The sequence below is a fragment of the Arachis hypogaea genome, chromosome 9 (genome assembly GCF_003086295.3).
Source record: "Arachis hypogaea cultivar Tifrunner chromosome 9, arahy.Tifrunner.gnm2.J5K5, whole genome shotgun sequence".
In the NCBI taxonomy this organism is placed as follows: domain Eukaryota; kingdom Viridiplantae; phylum Streptophyta; class Magnoliopsida; order Fabales; family Fabaceae; genus Arachis; species Arachis hypogaea.
The window spans coordinates 45,081,990-45,099,390 of record NC_092044.1 but is presented as its reverse complement, the minus strand read 5'-3'; the positions used below and the strand labels follow the sequence as shown (position 1 = coordinate 45,099,390).

At 35.0% G+C, this 17,401-nt stretch overlaps 1 protein-coding gene across 8 annotated transcripts in view; it reads right to left on the bottom strand.

Moving 5' to 3' along the window:
* Window positions 1-337: 337 nt before the first annotated feature.
* LOC112710954 (sister chromatid cohesion protein PDS5 homolog B) overlaps window positions 338-17,401 on the bottom strand; it is a 32,637-nt gene continuing 15,573 nt past the window's right edge. For 2 of the 8 annotated variants that reach the window (XM_025763444.3, XM_025763445.2), the window contains exons 18-29: window positions 16,711-16,847; window positions 16,214-16,331; window positions 14,831-14,965; window positions 12,010-12,200; window positions 11,762-11,909; window positions 11,552-11,665; window positions 11,317-11,421; window positions 10,771-11,220; window positions 9,141-9,190; window positions 2,462-2,562; window positions 686-756; window positions 338-575 (exon numbers count right to left, since the gene is read on the bottom strand). In XM_025763444.3, coding sequence (XP_025619229.1) covers window positions 549-575; window positions 686-756; window positions 2,462-2,562; window positions 9,141-9,190; window positions 10,771-11,220; window positions 11,317-11,421; window positions 11,552-11,665; window positions 11,762-11,909; window positions 12,010-12,200; window positions 14,831-14,965; window positions 16,214-16,331; window positions 16,711-16,847 — 1,647 coding nt within the window. In that variant the 3' untranslated portion in view covers window positions 338-548. Of the gene's footprint in view, window positions 576-685; window positions 757-2,461; window positions 2,964-4,645; window positions 4,750-8,379; window positions 8,902-9,140; window positions 9,191-10,770; window positions 11,221-11,316; window positions 11,422-11,551; window positions 11,666-11,761; window positions 11,910-12,009; window positions 12,201-14,830; window positions 14,966-16,213; window positions 16,332-16,710; window positions 16,848-17,401 lie in introns of those variants that run through there. The other 6 variants (XM_025763447.3, XM_072202943.1, XR_011865713.1 and 3 more) reach the window with 5 other exon arrangements.

Here is a 17,401-nt window from a genome sequence, read left to right as displayed (position 1 = left end):
TGTCACTCGGCTTCTTTTCTAGAGATACATTAATGTGAGCCTCTAAAGGATGCGAGTAAGGAGAATTGCTATATAATACATGGACTAAAAAACAAAAATGAAATACTATACATACTGTAAAACAATAATATATATATATATATATATATATATTATTGTTTTACAGTATGTAGGTGCTCTATGTTATATGGTAATCTAGTGATTTTAGCCATTGTTTTTAATCACGTATATATTTTATGATAATTTTATAATTAAAATCAATGGCTAAAATCACTAGATAACTATACACCATGAAGTACCTAAGATGCATCCATATATATTATTATAGCAGTAAAAGTTTACGCCAAAAATCGATTTTTGTTTTGCATTATGAACTCTTGATATATGAGCTAGAGTGGTGTACGTGGCTGCTATATTCCACTGTCAAGCCAATACAATTTACAGAACTTGGGCAGGTGGTTAATTAAAAGCGAATATTGCAATGAGCAAAGCATGAATCCTAAAAAGTGCCATTACATGAACTATATAATGTCCACATAGCATTATATTTATACTCTCCGTCTTGTTCTACGGACCTGAAAATGAACAACCAAACCTCAATAAGTCTAACAATAACCGCATGAGCAAAGAGTAAAGAACATACAGTGTAAGTTGATTTTCATTGTAACACAAGGTCAAAACTTACAGCACATACATTGGTAGTCACATTTTGCGATGCTAATTTTTTCTTACATTTTCCACTTCTAATCAGGCTGCCTGTAGAAAAAATTTGTAGAAAAAATTTCTGCATCATTTGCTGAACATTCTGATGTATCAATGACTAGCAGAAAACATTATTAGAGAGCTGACTTTGCAGCATGATTGGTTTGCAGTCTGAGTTTTTCTTTTCAAGTAAATTGGGTCATTTTGATGGGGAAATTACACTGACCTCACTAAAATATGTCAAACATTTGCTCCCTTCTACTTTTTGACATTCCCAGAAAACTTTATTTAAAAAAAAAAAGTTTATATATAAAATTCAAGCACCTTCCTACATTCTCTATGATATTTCCCTGCCAATCCTTCATACGAAAAAAGTCCTAACAAAAGCCTCATACTTAAACAACTTAACAGGCCTGAGGAGTAAAATGGCATACACAAATAAACCCAAACAGGAAATATAAGGGGAAAAGAAAGTGTGAACAAATAACGGATCGGCTAAACTAAGCCACCTATAAACTCAATATTAACCATGAGTCCATGACTACCGTAGCAGTTACCTATAGGAACAGAGAAGAAAATTTTATGTATCTTGTTTATCTATTTCAATTATAAAGGAAACTCAGTAAATTTTCAAACAAGGGAAACAAGTATAATTATCAATGATACAAGGGGGAAGTCTTATGAAGTTATCTTGAAGACTACTAGATTTATGGAGGTCACATCAAATTTTTGTAGATATATAGCATGTGAGAGCTTAATATGCTTCAGCATCATTACCCAATGGCCAATACAGAATGTTTATTATATGAAGTATTTCTTCTACTCTTGGAACTTTCTGTGGGTGCGACCCTTCTCCAGACTTCGGTAATACAGAATGCTTTGCACCAGGCTCCTTTCCCCCCCCCCTTCTCTTTCTTTCTCTCTATTTATTCTTATCTCCAACTCAATATTAATCTTTTACAAAAATACTAGGAAAAGGGCTTACCGAAAGAAATAAGAAACCCTTCAAACCATCAAAGTATTTAGAGATAACTTGGCTGTAAATAGTATTGCAAATCTCTCGTTCATCATGAGTGAACTAAGCATGTGAATAATTCCATTTTGTCTTGTCAAAGTGGATGCACTGATTAACACCACTGCTGATCTCAAAAGTGGCAGAAATTTGATTTCCCCATTTGACGGGGAGTTTGAATATTTGATTTGTTAATATTTATTTAAACATCCTTTCAAAGGTTTTATTTCCTTGTTTCTTAGGTCAAGCTTATAGAGTTATCAGGGATGCTATGTCCTAATATATCTCTTTCTGTTGACAACTTTTACTGGGATTAAGGAGATTTAACGGCTTACCTGATACCATGTTGTCTTCTATTTATTCCTGTTTTAATGTATCATTTGAATATAAAAAATCAGACAATTCCTCTCAAAAAATTAAGCAATATTCCTTCACACGGGACTCGTATTAGTTGTCAGTTGAAAGGGGCAAAGAGAGCTGGGTTGGCTTTTGGTTATCGGTTACCACGTGATTGCTCCTTTTTCAAGCCCCTTATAGAAAAAAAGAATAAGCCACTAAGTTGGCCTGCCTGTGCTTTCTAGCAAATAGACCTCCCAATTAGAGTTTACCACAAAGAACTGAAAGCAAATGGGAACACTTAGGCAAACAAAATTATCAACCAAGAAAACAGTAAATGAAATCTCTTTTTTGGGCTCCTGCACTATCACATAACAATGTATACCAATTGCTGGTTTCTGGATAACTCACCATTCTCCTGATTCAGTAACCTTTCTTCGTTGGCAGTTAGACCTCCTGTCGTAACAACAGTTTCCTTTAGACTATACAGAGAAAAATGTTCCATAGGATCACTGCAACAATAAAAATGACATGTTAAACATGATTCAAAAGTGCAAATAATGTGATGTATGATGAGGAGTTACAAATGTATATGCTAGAAACCAGGATAGAATCATATTATATACGAGTGCCAAATATCATCATCATCATCATCATCATTATCATTATTATCATTAACTCCACCTATGTTACATATGTAGTACACAGCCGGTCCCAAATCCGAATAAAGGAGGAAGATTGACAGCCAACATAAAAAACTCAGTCAAATCTTCATGATATAAATCAAAAATGTTATTGCGCTAAAACTAGGTTGTTGCTCGGATGTAACGCGCTGTATGCCTCGCATATAGTGTCAAATGAGAAAGAGTCGCTGCATCAGTGCCCAGGTGTAGTGTTAAATGGGCAAGGGTTCCTGCATTTTCGTAAACGGACGAAGGTAAATAAACTAGTTTACAAAAAAAAGATAAAGGTCGGAGCGACAAAATGTTGAAATTTGGAACATGGAACATAGGTACTCTAAACAGGAAAATCCAAAGATATAATGGATACCATGACAAGAAGAATGATTAACATCATGTACCTACAAGAAACAAAATAAGTCGATATGAAGGCTAGGGAGTTGGATACTTCCAGGTTCAAACTTTGATATACAAAAAAGATGAAGACTAGAAATGGAATAGGTATTATCGCGGATAAGCAGTGGAAGAAGGTCGTAGTAGATGACAAAAGAGTGGAAAATCAGTTATCTTCTATCAAACTTGTGGTGCAAGAAAATATTTTCATGTGATTAGCGTCTATGCACTGCAAGTGGGTTCGGACGAACAACACAAAATAAAATTTTGGGAAGATCTAGAGAATTTAATCCAAGACATACCTTCAAAAGATAAGATTTTTTTTTGGAGATTTAAATGGGCATGTTAGAAAAGAAGTGACTGGTATGGAAGTATTCACGGAGGCTATGGTTTCGGGGTAGTTCATACCAGGGTAAAACTATTTTGAATTTTTCCTCAATCTTTGACCTTCTCACCGCAAATACATGTTTTAAAAAGAGAGATGAACATCTTATAATTTATAGGAGTGGCATGACAAGCTCTCAAATCGACTTCTTATTGAGGAGAGACGACTGAAAATTTTGCATTAATTGTAAAATTATTCTGAGAGAGAGTTAAACAAACAACATAAGATGCTCGTCATGGATTTTCGCGTCGAGTAAAAATTGAGAAAAATACATCATACGAAAAACCCAAGGACAAAGTAGTGGCAGATAAAAGGTGAGAAACAAAGAAACTTCCTAAAACAGGTAGGAGAAGAAGCAAAGTAGGATGGGGAAAGAAGTGCAGAGGAAATGTGGAGGGAGATGGCAGAAGTTATTAGAAGAACAGCAAAAAAAAAGTTCTAGTGATTCTAAAGAGATAAGACCAAGAGACAATGAGTCTTGTTTATAGAAAGCGAGTGTATAAGAAAAAATAAAAACAAAGAAAGAGTATTTTAAGAAGTGGTATTTATACCGCAATGCAGATAATTGGGAAAAATATAAGAAAACTACGAAAGAGACAGAAGTGAAGTAAAGCAATTACATATTAGGGTCTCTACCAGTCTTTAGACACAAAGAAAGGAGAAAAATGTGTATATAAAATCGCAAAGAGCGGTGAAAGAAGAATGAGACTTGGATCAGGTGTATAAAGGATAAAGACAGAGAAGTTTTGGCTCGAGAAAAAGATCAATGAAAGGTGAAAGAACTACTTCTACGAGTTATTTAATGAAGGACAGAAGATCTTTCCGAACCTTGGTCGATTATGCACGAGGGAAGAAAATACAAACTTCGACTACCATCGAAGGATTCGAGACGTGGAGATAAAAGAGGCTTTAAAGCAGATTAAAAATGGTAGGACAGTAGGACCCAATAATATTCCAATTAAAGTTTGAAAGAGCTTTGGAAAGAGGCATCAATTGATTAACCAAACTTTTTAATGAGATTTTAATGTAAAAAAAGATGACAGGAGTAGAGAAAGAACGTCTTGGTACCTATTTACAAAAATAACGGGATATACAAAATTGCAAAACCTATAAAAAGATCAAACTCATGAGTCTTACCATGAAGTTATGAACAAGGGTGATAGAATGGAGGCTAAGACGAGAACAAGTAACAGAACCAATTTGGTTTTATGCTAAGCAGATCCACCACTAAAGCGATATACCTGTTAAGAAAGATGATGGAGGTATCATAATAATAAAAGGGATCTACATATAATTTTTATTGATGTAGAAAAAACATATGATAAGGTGCCAAAGGAAGTCATATGAAAGGTTTTGGAAAGGAAGAAAATAAAAATCGCATATACTCGTACAATTAAAAACATGTATGATGTGATTACAACTAGTGTGAAAACTCAAGGTGGTGTGACAGAAATTTTTCATTGGTATAGAATTACACCAAGGATCATCCTTAAGTCTATATATTTTCACATTAGTTTTAAAAGTATTCACAGAGCATAGCCAAGAGCCTGTGCCATGATATATGCTTTTTGCCGATAATATCGTCCTTATTGGAGAATCAAGAAAAGACCAAAATAAAAAATTGTATTTATGGAGAGAAGCTCTATAAGTGTATGGTCTGCGCATAAACCATAGCAAGACGGAATATATAGAATGTAAGTTCGGCCGCCGAAGGAAAAACTCTAATACAAATGTGAAGATTAGAGAAAACATACTACGAAAATTTAAAAATTTTATATATCTTGTGTGCATCATACAAGATGATGGAGAGATTAAACATGATGTAAATCATAAGATCTAAACAGATTGGTCAAAATGGCAGAGCACGTCTAGTTGTATATGTGACAAAAAGGTACCTTTAAAACATAACAATAAATTCTATCGCACTGCTATCAGACCGACTATGTTTTACGATACAGAATGTTGAACAGCCGAAGAAGAGCACGAATATAAATTAAGTGTGGCAAAGATGATATTGGGATAGATGAATAGTCATACACCATTGGATAGAATAAAGAACGAAAATATAAAAGAGTTGGAATAGCACTTATTGTGGAAATGATGGTAGAATCGCATCTTAGGTAGTTTGAACATGTGAGAAGAAGACTAACAAAACACCTATTCAGAAGAGTAGATGAGATAGAAAATGGACAAAGTATAAAAGACAAAGAAAGACCTAAGAAAACTATCCATGAAGTGGTCAAACGAGATCTACCTGTAAACAGTCTCTTTGCAGACATGATACATAATAGAACCCAAAAATATCATTTGATCCATGTAGTCGACCACACCTAGTGGGACAAGACTTTGTTTTTTTATTATAAATAAAAGCTATTCCTCTCATGTTACATATCACATAAGAATAATATATTCTCCCTCATTTGATGAGTTATTCTTTATTATTTTCCTAGTTAATCATGGATATTAGCATCGTATCAAAACCATGATATCCTCCTTAAACTCACTGAGATCCTTCCGCTGTCACCAGTTCTCAACGTTCTCAGTTGAGTGCTAAAACAGAGCTAAAAACCTTCGTCCTCTTTGTTGTGCATCTCTTCTGGCAGCATGCCAGCATCTCACCAATATCCACGAATATTTTCTTCCACTGCCATGCCCGTCCATACTATTCCCGTACTGTTGCCATCACCAATCAGTGAACACACCATTGGACTTCTCTTCTTCAGTGCCACCCAGCCCAGTCCACTAGCCTTGGCTTTCCGCCGCTGATCAGTGATCACACCATCATATTTGAGCCTGTCCTCTTTGCAGATCTGGTATTGTTCTCTTCATCACATCACTTGTCATCTTCTACATTATCAGCATTTCCATTCTTATCCCTGGCTTTGTGCAGCTTACTATTGCTGCTTCCTCAATACTCATCTCACCATGCTCTCTCTAAATCTGTCCTTTTCTCTTTGATCCAACCACCACTGCAATGCTACTTTTAATCATTTTGATCAAGTCAATCACTTACAACATTGTTTAAGAGGCGATTAGTATGTCAATGCTTGAGAAGAAACCTTCTCATCTTTTGGGTTTTATAAACACTGAAGTATCATTCATCATAATTACAATGTATAATAAAGAAGTTAATTATTCCTAATTGATCCTAAATGATACATTAAGGAACTTTACTTTAATATCAACATTCCCCCTATGTTGGCGCATATACATCATATGCACCAAGCTTGTTACAAATGTAGTTACCACGACGACCTCTAAGAGACTTTGGAAGAATATAGGCCAACGGATAATTGGAATTAACAAATTCTAACAATTTCTTTAGATAAAACATTCTACCTTATGAAATGAGATCAACCTCCATGTGTTTAGTTCTCTCATAGAATACTAGATCAGAGGCAATGAGGCAATGTGAAGCTCCGGAATGTTGCTTGATTCTCGCAATATAACTTCATTTCTATAATTGTTCCAAACTTCAATTTTGAAAGTAATTGTTTAACCCAAATTACTCACAAGCCACTAATGGAATGATGCAATACTCAGCCTCTGTGCTTTGATCGAGCAACGCAACTTTGTTTCTGACTTTTCCAAGATATAAGATTGCCACCAAGAAGAACACAATACCCAGAGATAGACAGTCTATCAGTAAGACCATCAAGAAAAACACAATACCTCTAGGGAGACCATTTATCAATAGGAGAATCTTGCCAATTTGGATCACAATACCGACCTTTATATATGTATAATAGTCCTTGTCCAGGGGCTTTTTCAATATACTTCATAATATGCATTACAGCATCCCAATGATCAATGCAAAGAGAACTACATAAACTGACTCACTACACTAATAGGGTACGAGATATCTAGTCTAGTATTGGTGAGGTAGTTCTGCTTCCCTCCAAGTCTCTGATATCTCCCCGGATCAGGAAAATATTCTCGTTGATCAGGCAACAATTTGCCACTAGGATCCATTGGCTATCGACAGATTCTCAATTCATCATATCTGTTTCTTCCAACATAAGGGCATATTTTCTTTGTGATAAAGCAATACCACTTTTAGATTGATCCACCTCAATACCAAGGAAGTCTTTTAGTTTTCCCAAATCCTAAGTGAAACTGTTGATATAGATGTTTCTTTAACTAAGTTATCCCTTCATTACTATTATTTGTAATGACTACATCTACATAAAATACCAAATAAATGCATTGCACGTTTGGGGTTGTGTTGATAGAACAATAAGCAATAAACCCAGGTGGGGTGCTGCATGTACACTTCTAGTCAAGGAATCCATGAAGGAAGGCATTCTTGACATCTAATTGATATTGTTGCCAATGACAGATGGATGCAACACCAAGAAAAGTGCAGACAAAAGCAACTTTTGCTTCCAGAGAAAAGTTTCTTGGTAATCATATCAAATAATATCTCCTATAAGTTATTAAGGTTTCAAGATTGGTGCATATTATACTATCTATATGGTCAAGCTCTAGGGAGAGTGTTAGCAATTACGATAGAGTCATATCATATAGAAGAATATGGCTTCTTAAGATTAACATTGTTATTTATCATTATTCTCTAGATTTATTTCCTTGCTAATATTAGGGCTTTACTATTATTATAAATAGATGCTAGTATTTCTGTCATGTAAACATCATATAAGAGTAATATTCTTTCTCTCATTTGTTGAGTTACTCTTTTATTATTTTCTTCGTTAATCTCAAAGATCTTAATAGTATACATAACCAGTAAATGGAAGGTAACTGATTGCTTAGTTAGTTGCTAACCGTTTTGCTTAGTTGGCACCTAGCTGTCACTAGAGCTTGTATGCTATACATGAGAGACTATGCCGTCAATATATTAGTTCAGTCTATTACCAAATGGAAGGAATCTTTGTTAAAAAATGTCGAATTTATATACAAAGCGTAGCTTTCCAATCTCTCTACATGTCGGAGAGTGAAAACCCTCTACAATGATCATGAGCTTTACACCAAATAGATGCTAGGCATCTAGTTATATCCCATAAGACATGTTTGTCAGAAAATCTGTCTATTGATGGTGTGTGCATTAACCAAAAAGAAATATGGACAGATAGTGCCACTGTATATAAGCAATTAACCAATGACAGACATGCAAGACATATTAAATGTGCATATGTTTATCCAAATGCACTTTTGAGAATAAGAAAACATACATGCTACATGTTTAGAGAGGAACATCAATTATCCAGTGTGATAATTAAGCAAAGGAATACTCATCCAGAAAAATTAAGGTGAGAACAAGCAAGTAAGCAACACAATTGAATTCATCATTCAAGATACACCAAATGATTAACTTAGGCAAGAGTTTTGGGGAGAGTAACCGAGAGTTAAATCATTTTAGGAATTAGTCATTTATCCTGAGAAGAAAAAGATGATATCAGTGTCTTTTAGCCATTGTAGACTCTCTTCATTCATACTTTTTTAACTTTTCATGTTTTAAACAATGACATAGATAGATATCCCCCAAAGAAATATAGTGTTAAAAAGGAGCATTAGTTATTTTTTTGGGCACTATCTAATAAAATTTGAACTCAATTACATTTGGAAACAATGAGCGAAAAGACTAGACAGTAAAAAACTGTTGACTGAAACTCACCAGTGGGAGAAACTCTTTTTATTTGAAACATCTGCCAGTATATCTTGCTTCTACACAAAAAAAAAAGTCAAATGACATTCGTTAGACTTGTTTCCACAAGAAATGTGACTTAGAAACATACAATGCAAAAAGTCTAAATTACAGAAATAAAGATCAAGTTGAATCTCAAAACAAGGGATACAAAAACCTTGGCTGTCTTCTAAACCAAAAAGAGGATTGGGTATAAGGTATTCACTAATGATCTAATAAGAAACCGTACTAGAAACAAATACAGCTTGCTATTTTCATTGAATAGGAGTTCACGAGGGATATGCCTAATGTCAGTTAGTTCAGTCCCAATTTTTAGTCAGGCTCAAGTATATGGTTCACATTTTGAACATGACCCCATTGGATCCTGTCATAAATGATGCCTATAGACAAGCTGTCACAATTTATGATATTTTAAATATGTCATCTGTTTTTATTGGTCTTCCTCTACCCATATCTACTTACAAGTTTTACAGAAGAAGTGTTATCCTAACTCTCTCTAATGCGGTCACTTCTAATTCTTTCGCATCCCATCAGTCTATTCAACATTAGGAATATCCTCATCATTGCAAACACTGCACTTAGTCTCTTGTTGGCTTTTCACACATTCAGGCCCACATAAATTTGAAAAGCTTATAATTGTGTGGTAGATGTTTTTCATAAGCTAGATGAACACTTTCCTATCAAGAACAACACTTGAAGCACTCCTCTATCATATAAGCCCAACTTGATTGAATCTTATGGTATGCATATCCTATTTCCCCATCATCTGGATGATGGAACAAAGAACTAAAAGGTATGACTTGAGGGACAAACATGATCTAATTCAATAACTTGTACCATTATAGCTCATGTATAAGAATAAATTCCAACAATTACATGATGAGTACAACGTCAAATAGCTGCTTTATGAAAGGAAGATACTTGAGAAAGGATTGGAAAGGGGACATTTCCAACCTAAGTATCATCCTAAAAAAAGATCCAAAGAAAAAGAGATTGAAAAATTTGACATTAAAAACCAATCAGTTTTAGCTCCACAGAAGATAGCTGAGAAAAGTGTCAGAAGGAGAGCTAGTCAGAATCTACTAACAACTTATAGTTACAGAAGTAGAAACAGATTCTATGTGCAGCAGACAGCTATCACATTTAACACTTAACAAACTGTTTTAGAGCCTGACAGTTAGACTGGATTGATCCTAAGTTGAACCAGCAGAGTAGAGTTTTCATAAACCAACTTGAATGATTAAATATCTACACGCTCCCTCACGTAAAACCCTCTTTTGGGCTTGAATTGTGAAGTAACACTTTTCTATCTTTATTTAGAAAAATGGGGATACAAGAATCAAACTCTAGACCTTTTGCTCATAGAAGCTTTTATATTATGTCATGAAATCATCTCTTCTAAAAGTTTAAATTAGGCAGAAGCAATAAATGATTATATATCTAACTAGAGTTGCTACACATAGATACATGCCCAGAGACAATCAGCCCCAGCTACAGCAATGGCATTGCCTTGATCTGACTTCTTGACATACACTAATACAACTTATAGATGGACATAAAATAGCGCCAGATATTAAGATTCAATGAATTTCCCACCAACCTTTACGCCACAGGAATCTTTGAGGTGGGTTTCAGGGCATTTGAAATGTTGAACAGTATGTTTGCAACTTGTAGGAACAATTTCTAATGTACAAGCAGCAGCTCTTTTAGATCTTCGGGATACCAAATGTAATTCTGGCTGACAACCCTTCCCGCTCATAGAATCACAAGGCAAGAGCATGTTTGTCCCTGAAGTCTTTTCACAGTTTTTGGTTGCAATTTTGTTTTGCTTCTCCATTGATTCATGCAAACCAGTTGATCCACAATTAGAAGAAAGCACATGTTTACTCCTTTTCCGTGGGGGTGAATCTTGCCTCACAGATTTAGCATTTGTTATTGCTCTCACTGATAAATTGTCCATTTTGCTAGCTGTCAAATCTAGAACCCTGGAAATTTTGGTATTAGACTTGGGGAAAGCCTCTTGCCCCTTGCGACCAAGCTTAGTAAGTGGCTGGTAATAGAGAGATCAAGCAACAATATGAAAAATAAATGCCATCAGCAAAAAAAGAAATACAAAATATTTGTGGTGTAATGAATAAGCACGAACCTTCTGAGCAAATGCCTGAGGGGTACAACGTTTAAGTGTGGCAAAGAGACTACATAGAAATCCTTCCTCGCAAAATGACTCTGAACATTTTGAATTGCCCTGTAACTAACATATCACATCGAAAAACAAAGATTGTCCGAATAAAACTACAAATTAGATGGCATAAACAAAAGGTAAAATAAATACAGATTAAACCAGCCACCTAAAAACCTGCGCTATTCTTAGAAAAACTCACTTTATAAAATGAGGAAGGAAGCAAAATCTGCCCAGGAGCTTGTGATACTGATATTGCACCACAATTAATTGCATTTAAAGCAAACATCCCAAATTCAGCTAGAATGTGCAGCTTCTGCATTTCACAGAACTCAATTAAATCCTATATACAAGATACAACAAAGATGAAAAATTAAGTACGCTAATAACGGAAATCTTAAGAACATTTTACAGCAGTGGTCTGGGGATCAATGGCATCTTCAGCTTTTCTGATTGCCCGAAAAATACTAAATAGATGCAAGACAGCATCATTTACAACATCCAGGTCACCATCAACTATACTGGCATTGGTAAATGCCTGCAGGACAAAGAAGAGCGGACTACACAATAATCCACATGTATTGCAGGTTTTAGAAGTCATTCATATCCCATAAACTGTAAAGCTTTAAACATGATATTGAACAAGAACAACAATATTACCTACAAAAGTCAGCATATAATTTTTCATTCCGACAACCTTCCAGTGGAAAGTCACTATTCTGAGCAAGGACATGAATCAAATAGACGACCATGTATGCAGGATGTGCAACTGCTCCATGCGCAGCAGAACTTTGTTGTTTACGAGTGACAAGACCATAATCCTTAATAAATTCTGCAATATATTTATAGCTCTACAAAAAAGAAGTATCAGAAATCATCATGTAGCAGAAAGATACAACCCATAATCAAACTGACATTAATAACTAACATTATGAACAAAAGTATTAATTAGAAATACAATAAAAAAGATGTAACCTCATGAAGAACAAAGATGAAATAAACAAGGAGTGAAAAGCATCACCCCCATATCAAACACCAAACCGCTAAATCACAGTGGAAATTTTACTACACAAAGAACAAAGATTGTTTATAAAGAAAAGATTTCAGATGGAGGTCAGCAAATCACTGAGGTGAGGTCAAAGGTTAGCAAAGCTTTTACATAAGCAAGGTTGATTCATGTATACTTCATCAAGATCACCATGGACAAAGGCATGGGGGCCTACCTATACAATCTAGAATGCACATCTTATGAAGTACAAATGGGAAGGTAAGGCTCAAGAGGACAGGCAACTGTCATCGAAGGAGTAGATGCCAGATCCAATAATAGCCAGAGAAAACAGCAACTCAGGTAGAGGGTCTAGGACAAGTTCGTACCCAGGCTTCAAGTAGTGGTTGAGCATCTACCTCAGATGGCAATAGGCAAGGATGTATATATATATATATATATATATATATATATATATATATATATATATATATAGGGCTTGGACATTATGGGGTGCCCAAAGTCCCCCATCGAGTAGTATGGATGCTTGATATTGTATTTAAGGAGAGTGTTTTTTTCTCCCTTAATATCAAGCTTTTAGTAGTTTTTCCTTAAATAAGAGAGAGAGAGAGAGAGAGAGAGAGAGAGAGAGAGAGAGAGAGAGAGATCTTGCAGTTCAAGTGAAAAATACAAGAGGGTAATTTAGTCAATACATAGTGTGGAACCCATGAGCTGTTAGCAGCAGGTTGTGTGTGTGTGTGTTTCAACTTTCAAGTGAAAAAAACAAGAGGGCAATTTAGTCAATACATAGCGTGGAACCCATGAGCTGTTAGCAGCAGGTTGGTTTAGTCTGTGACTACCTATTACTAACTGTTCTCATTTACTCAGTTACGCCGCCTCAATCACAGCCGTCCCTGCTAAAGTACTATTGAGATCTAATCTGCTGCGGATCCAAGCTAGGAAACTAGCCTTAGAGTCATAGGAACTTAACCTTTGAGACAGCCTCAGTGAGAAGATCTGCAGGTTGCTCATCTGTTGGAATATGCACATCAGGGACCTTGCCTGCATAACCTTCTCTTGAGCAAAGAATAGGCTTAGTTTAACTCCTTTAGAGCAAGAGTGTAAGCCTAGTTTTTGGGACAATATCAGAGTACTACACATTACACGACAAATTTGTGAATAGGAACCTTCGACTCTACCAGCAATGACTGCAGTGACAACAGTTCTGCTGCGAGGTCAGTGAATCGCTGAGGCAAGGTCAAAGCTTAAATTGCAAGAGTTGGTTGAGTGTATGTAAGGCAGTAGTACGTGGAAGGGCTTTGGAGCGAGTTGTCATAGGGTGAGGAGTTGATAAGGGTGGCTGCACTAATCAAATCCACAGGAACCCAATCCATTCAATCACAACTGGGGTGGGTTCAATCCTGATCCACAGTCGAGCAGGCTGGTTGCTGAGCAGATCATGTTGCATATCTATTCAGGTTTAGGGCGAAGCCACCCTGACCGAACCAGCATGGCATGCATGCATGGCATACATGAGTTGGAATCATATGACACTAGTATCAATTTAGACAAACTTTCACAGCTCGTAACTTTTTATAGAATATATATCTTATCAATCCAACCAATGAATGACAAAGTGAAAATCATCGAAGAACCTTTATTTATGCATGTTTTAAACAAATATATTACGTTGATTTTCAAGTATATAAACAGTATAATAAACAATTTTGGATTCACATGAAATTTTCTTGAGATAATATATAAGCTTTTAATCCAATGGCTAGGTTTTCAAAAAATTACATGAAAAAAAAAGTTATTTAATGGTGTAACATTTACACTAGGATCAAATGACACCAGTGTAAATTAAATTAGATCTTACACCATTGAAAAGCTTTCCACTGGAGTATTTTTTTTTTCTCTCTATATACATGCATATATCATTATTAATATTTTAATAAAATCTACATGATATATTAATTTATTTTAATTTCTTTACCTTTAATAGCTTAGAATTACATGAAGAATCGTATAATTTTATGTTTGAATGTGTTTTGGGTTATTGTTGATATCAAACTAGAAAGACCGAGCTCTCCACTACAATTGGTCCCATCTCATTCCAAGTTTTGTGGAAGGAGTTATGAGGGTGGGAAGTCAGCTGTGCCCGAAGACCACTCTGCTCTGGGCAACAAAGTTAAACCGAGCATAACTCCACAAACATTGGTTTAGAATCTTTTTGGTGACAATAAACTATACAAACCTAGCTTTCAAACAAAACTAGTTTTCTTCATAATATGCTTCAGAGGTAGCAAGTTGGCGAGTCGATAACTCGAGCAATAGAGCTCGTACCATTATAACTACTTGTTCAGCTTACTTTTCTTTAATTTATGATGGTAATGTTATGGTCCAAATATCTAATGAAAATATTGCATTAAAAATGAATTAAAAAATATATAAAAGCAACAGGCACATGCATAATAGACAGAGAAATTAACATACATGATATCGGACATCCTCAATGCCATCTGTCACTCCAAATGCAAATGCACACGTGAATCTAATAGGTAGTTTACGCTCCTTCAACAACTTGTGGATTTTGGCAAGAAATGTTCTCCTAACAGAAGGCGAGGATTCCTGGAATATGAAGTAGACACCAGAAAACACAACAAATAAAAAATGTGGTATTGACTAATGAACCAAATGAGAACTAGTAAAATATTGATAATTTAAAGAGCCATATATAAGAAAAACTCAATAGAAATTAGAACTAAATTTGCTTTATTCCTTACATCATATATTCTTTTTAATACTCTAGAGACTAAATATTCTTAACTGCATCTGTGGTATGCCAATTATCCTAGTTCAGAAACAATCTATAGATTAAATGCCGAATGATATAATATTACCTAACTTATAAAGGAGAGTAGATAAGTTATTACTGTTAAGGAAAATAAGAGGGGTAAAAAGCCGTGTGACTCAACAATTCTTTGGCTCAATGGTTGTCTTGAAAAGTCGTAAGGGTACTCATACATGCAGAGTTCTGAATACAGATAACTAATGCTATATTAATCACGTGTGGTCCCATGAAATAAATCAGTCAACACTATTATCTATATCCTATATCCTGCTATTGACTACTTTGATTCAGAACCCTAGAAATTAAATTCTATTCTATACTACCTTCAAAAGATTTCCAAGAAGGTAGGTAACAGCTCTTATGTCGACATATCTAAGAGGGAAAGTCTTCCATAAAGATAATGAGCTTTGCATAGATGTTAGGAGTCCAATCTTACCCATAAAACATTGTCAAAGCATTTGTCGTTGAAGGTGTGTGCATCATGCTCTTAATCATTTATGCCCCCCCCCCCCCCAAAAAAAAAAAAAAAAAATTTTCCTATCTCGAATTCTTATAGTGTCTAACAATACATTTACATTCATTCTTTGGACATCCACTCTTTGCAAAATCCAAAAGTGTCCTTAGAATCAGCAATCCTCTTGGTGTTCTTGATTACATCTGTTGATATCATATTCAGATAATTCAGTCAATTAGTTGTTAGGTGCTGTTAGTGTCAATTAGGTTAGATTAGAATCAATTATGAATAATTGTGTTTTATCTTTAGTAGGTATTGTAATGATTAATTAGTGTATGTAAATATATGAGCTGAGGAGTTCATATACCTCAAGCTATTCACATTAAATCATTGTCTAAACATAGTATCTAGAGCATAGGGTTCTTTTCTGTTTTCCATCCCTTTTCTGGTTTTTCAACCACCACATTTCTTTGCTTGTATTTCAATTGGGAAATAGTATATAAGTGGTTAGTCAATCTACATTTCTTGAGTGAAGAATTATTTTAAATTCAGATGTTACAGAAAAACAAACCTTTCCAATCAAAATAGTACAGCGAAAAATTTCTGGAGTAATATGCAAATCCCACTTCCTAGAAAGCCGAAGAACTGCCTTTGCTGCAGCTAATCTGATACGAGACATGTCATTTTCGCTGTGGGTAACATAGAATAACATTTCCAAATCAAGTTTGATCCGAGAAATTAAATAATTCAATGCAATATATGGTCAGATACAGAAAATGGAAGATAAATTGTTTAACATATGAGTTCAGTTATTAATATCATAATAACTTAGAAAAGCATAGCTTATAAAGTCTTCTACAAACCATAGTTTGCTATAAATTGTGTTCAACATATAATTTAGAAGTTCTCTAATTACAATATCTTTAGCATGCAACTCTCACTCTAAAGGAAGCAGCTGAGAATCAAACAGATGATGCATAAAGTATTCACCTAAAGCAACAACATTTTACTTAGTACACAAAACTTGGAAAAAAAGAATAAGCAAGTAAATTACTTTAAAATCCATACCATGAGCCTGTATCAGTCATATCAAAATTGTTGTATAGCATTGTTGACAAAATATCCAACAAAAACTTAATATTGCGTTTGATATGGCCTGCTTGATAAGGTAAATAACTCTTTACCAGGGTTTTAAGTCCATAAATCTGCCCAAAAAGAAAAAATAGTTGTGAAAATTACAGTCATTATGGAAGAAATACAATGCACTCAATTAGGTTGTTCTCCACCTGCCCCGGTATGCTATACATCCATAATCCTATAGGATACCACTGAACCACAAAACCTTCTCTTTTTGTACAATAAATTATACCAGTTACGCCCTTACTCAAACACAAGGTGTTTTACCAAATCAACCATACTCGTCATGTTGGCAGTTCACATTAATCTCCAAGAACATAAAAGGCAGCCTAACAGGTGTGGAGTGCCCGTTAAGCTACTTGTATGGAGTATATCAATTCAGAAAAATGTTAGATAGCAATGAGGATAAACAAACCAAAGTACAAAACAGAAATGACCAAAGGAAAAAAAAGAGGGAGTAAGGATTGTGAAGGAGAATGATGGCGATGTATTGGAGAAGGTTTTGGAAAAGAAGGGAGTAAGGATTGCATATATTGGTGCAATTAGGGACATATACGATAGGGTTAAACAAGCATGAGAACCCAAGGTTGTGTGACAGAGGGAATTCGTGTAAGATTACACC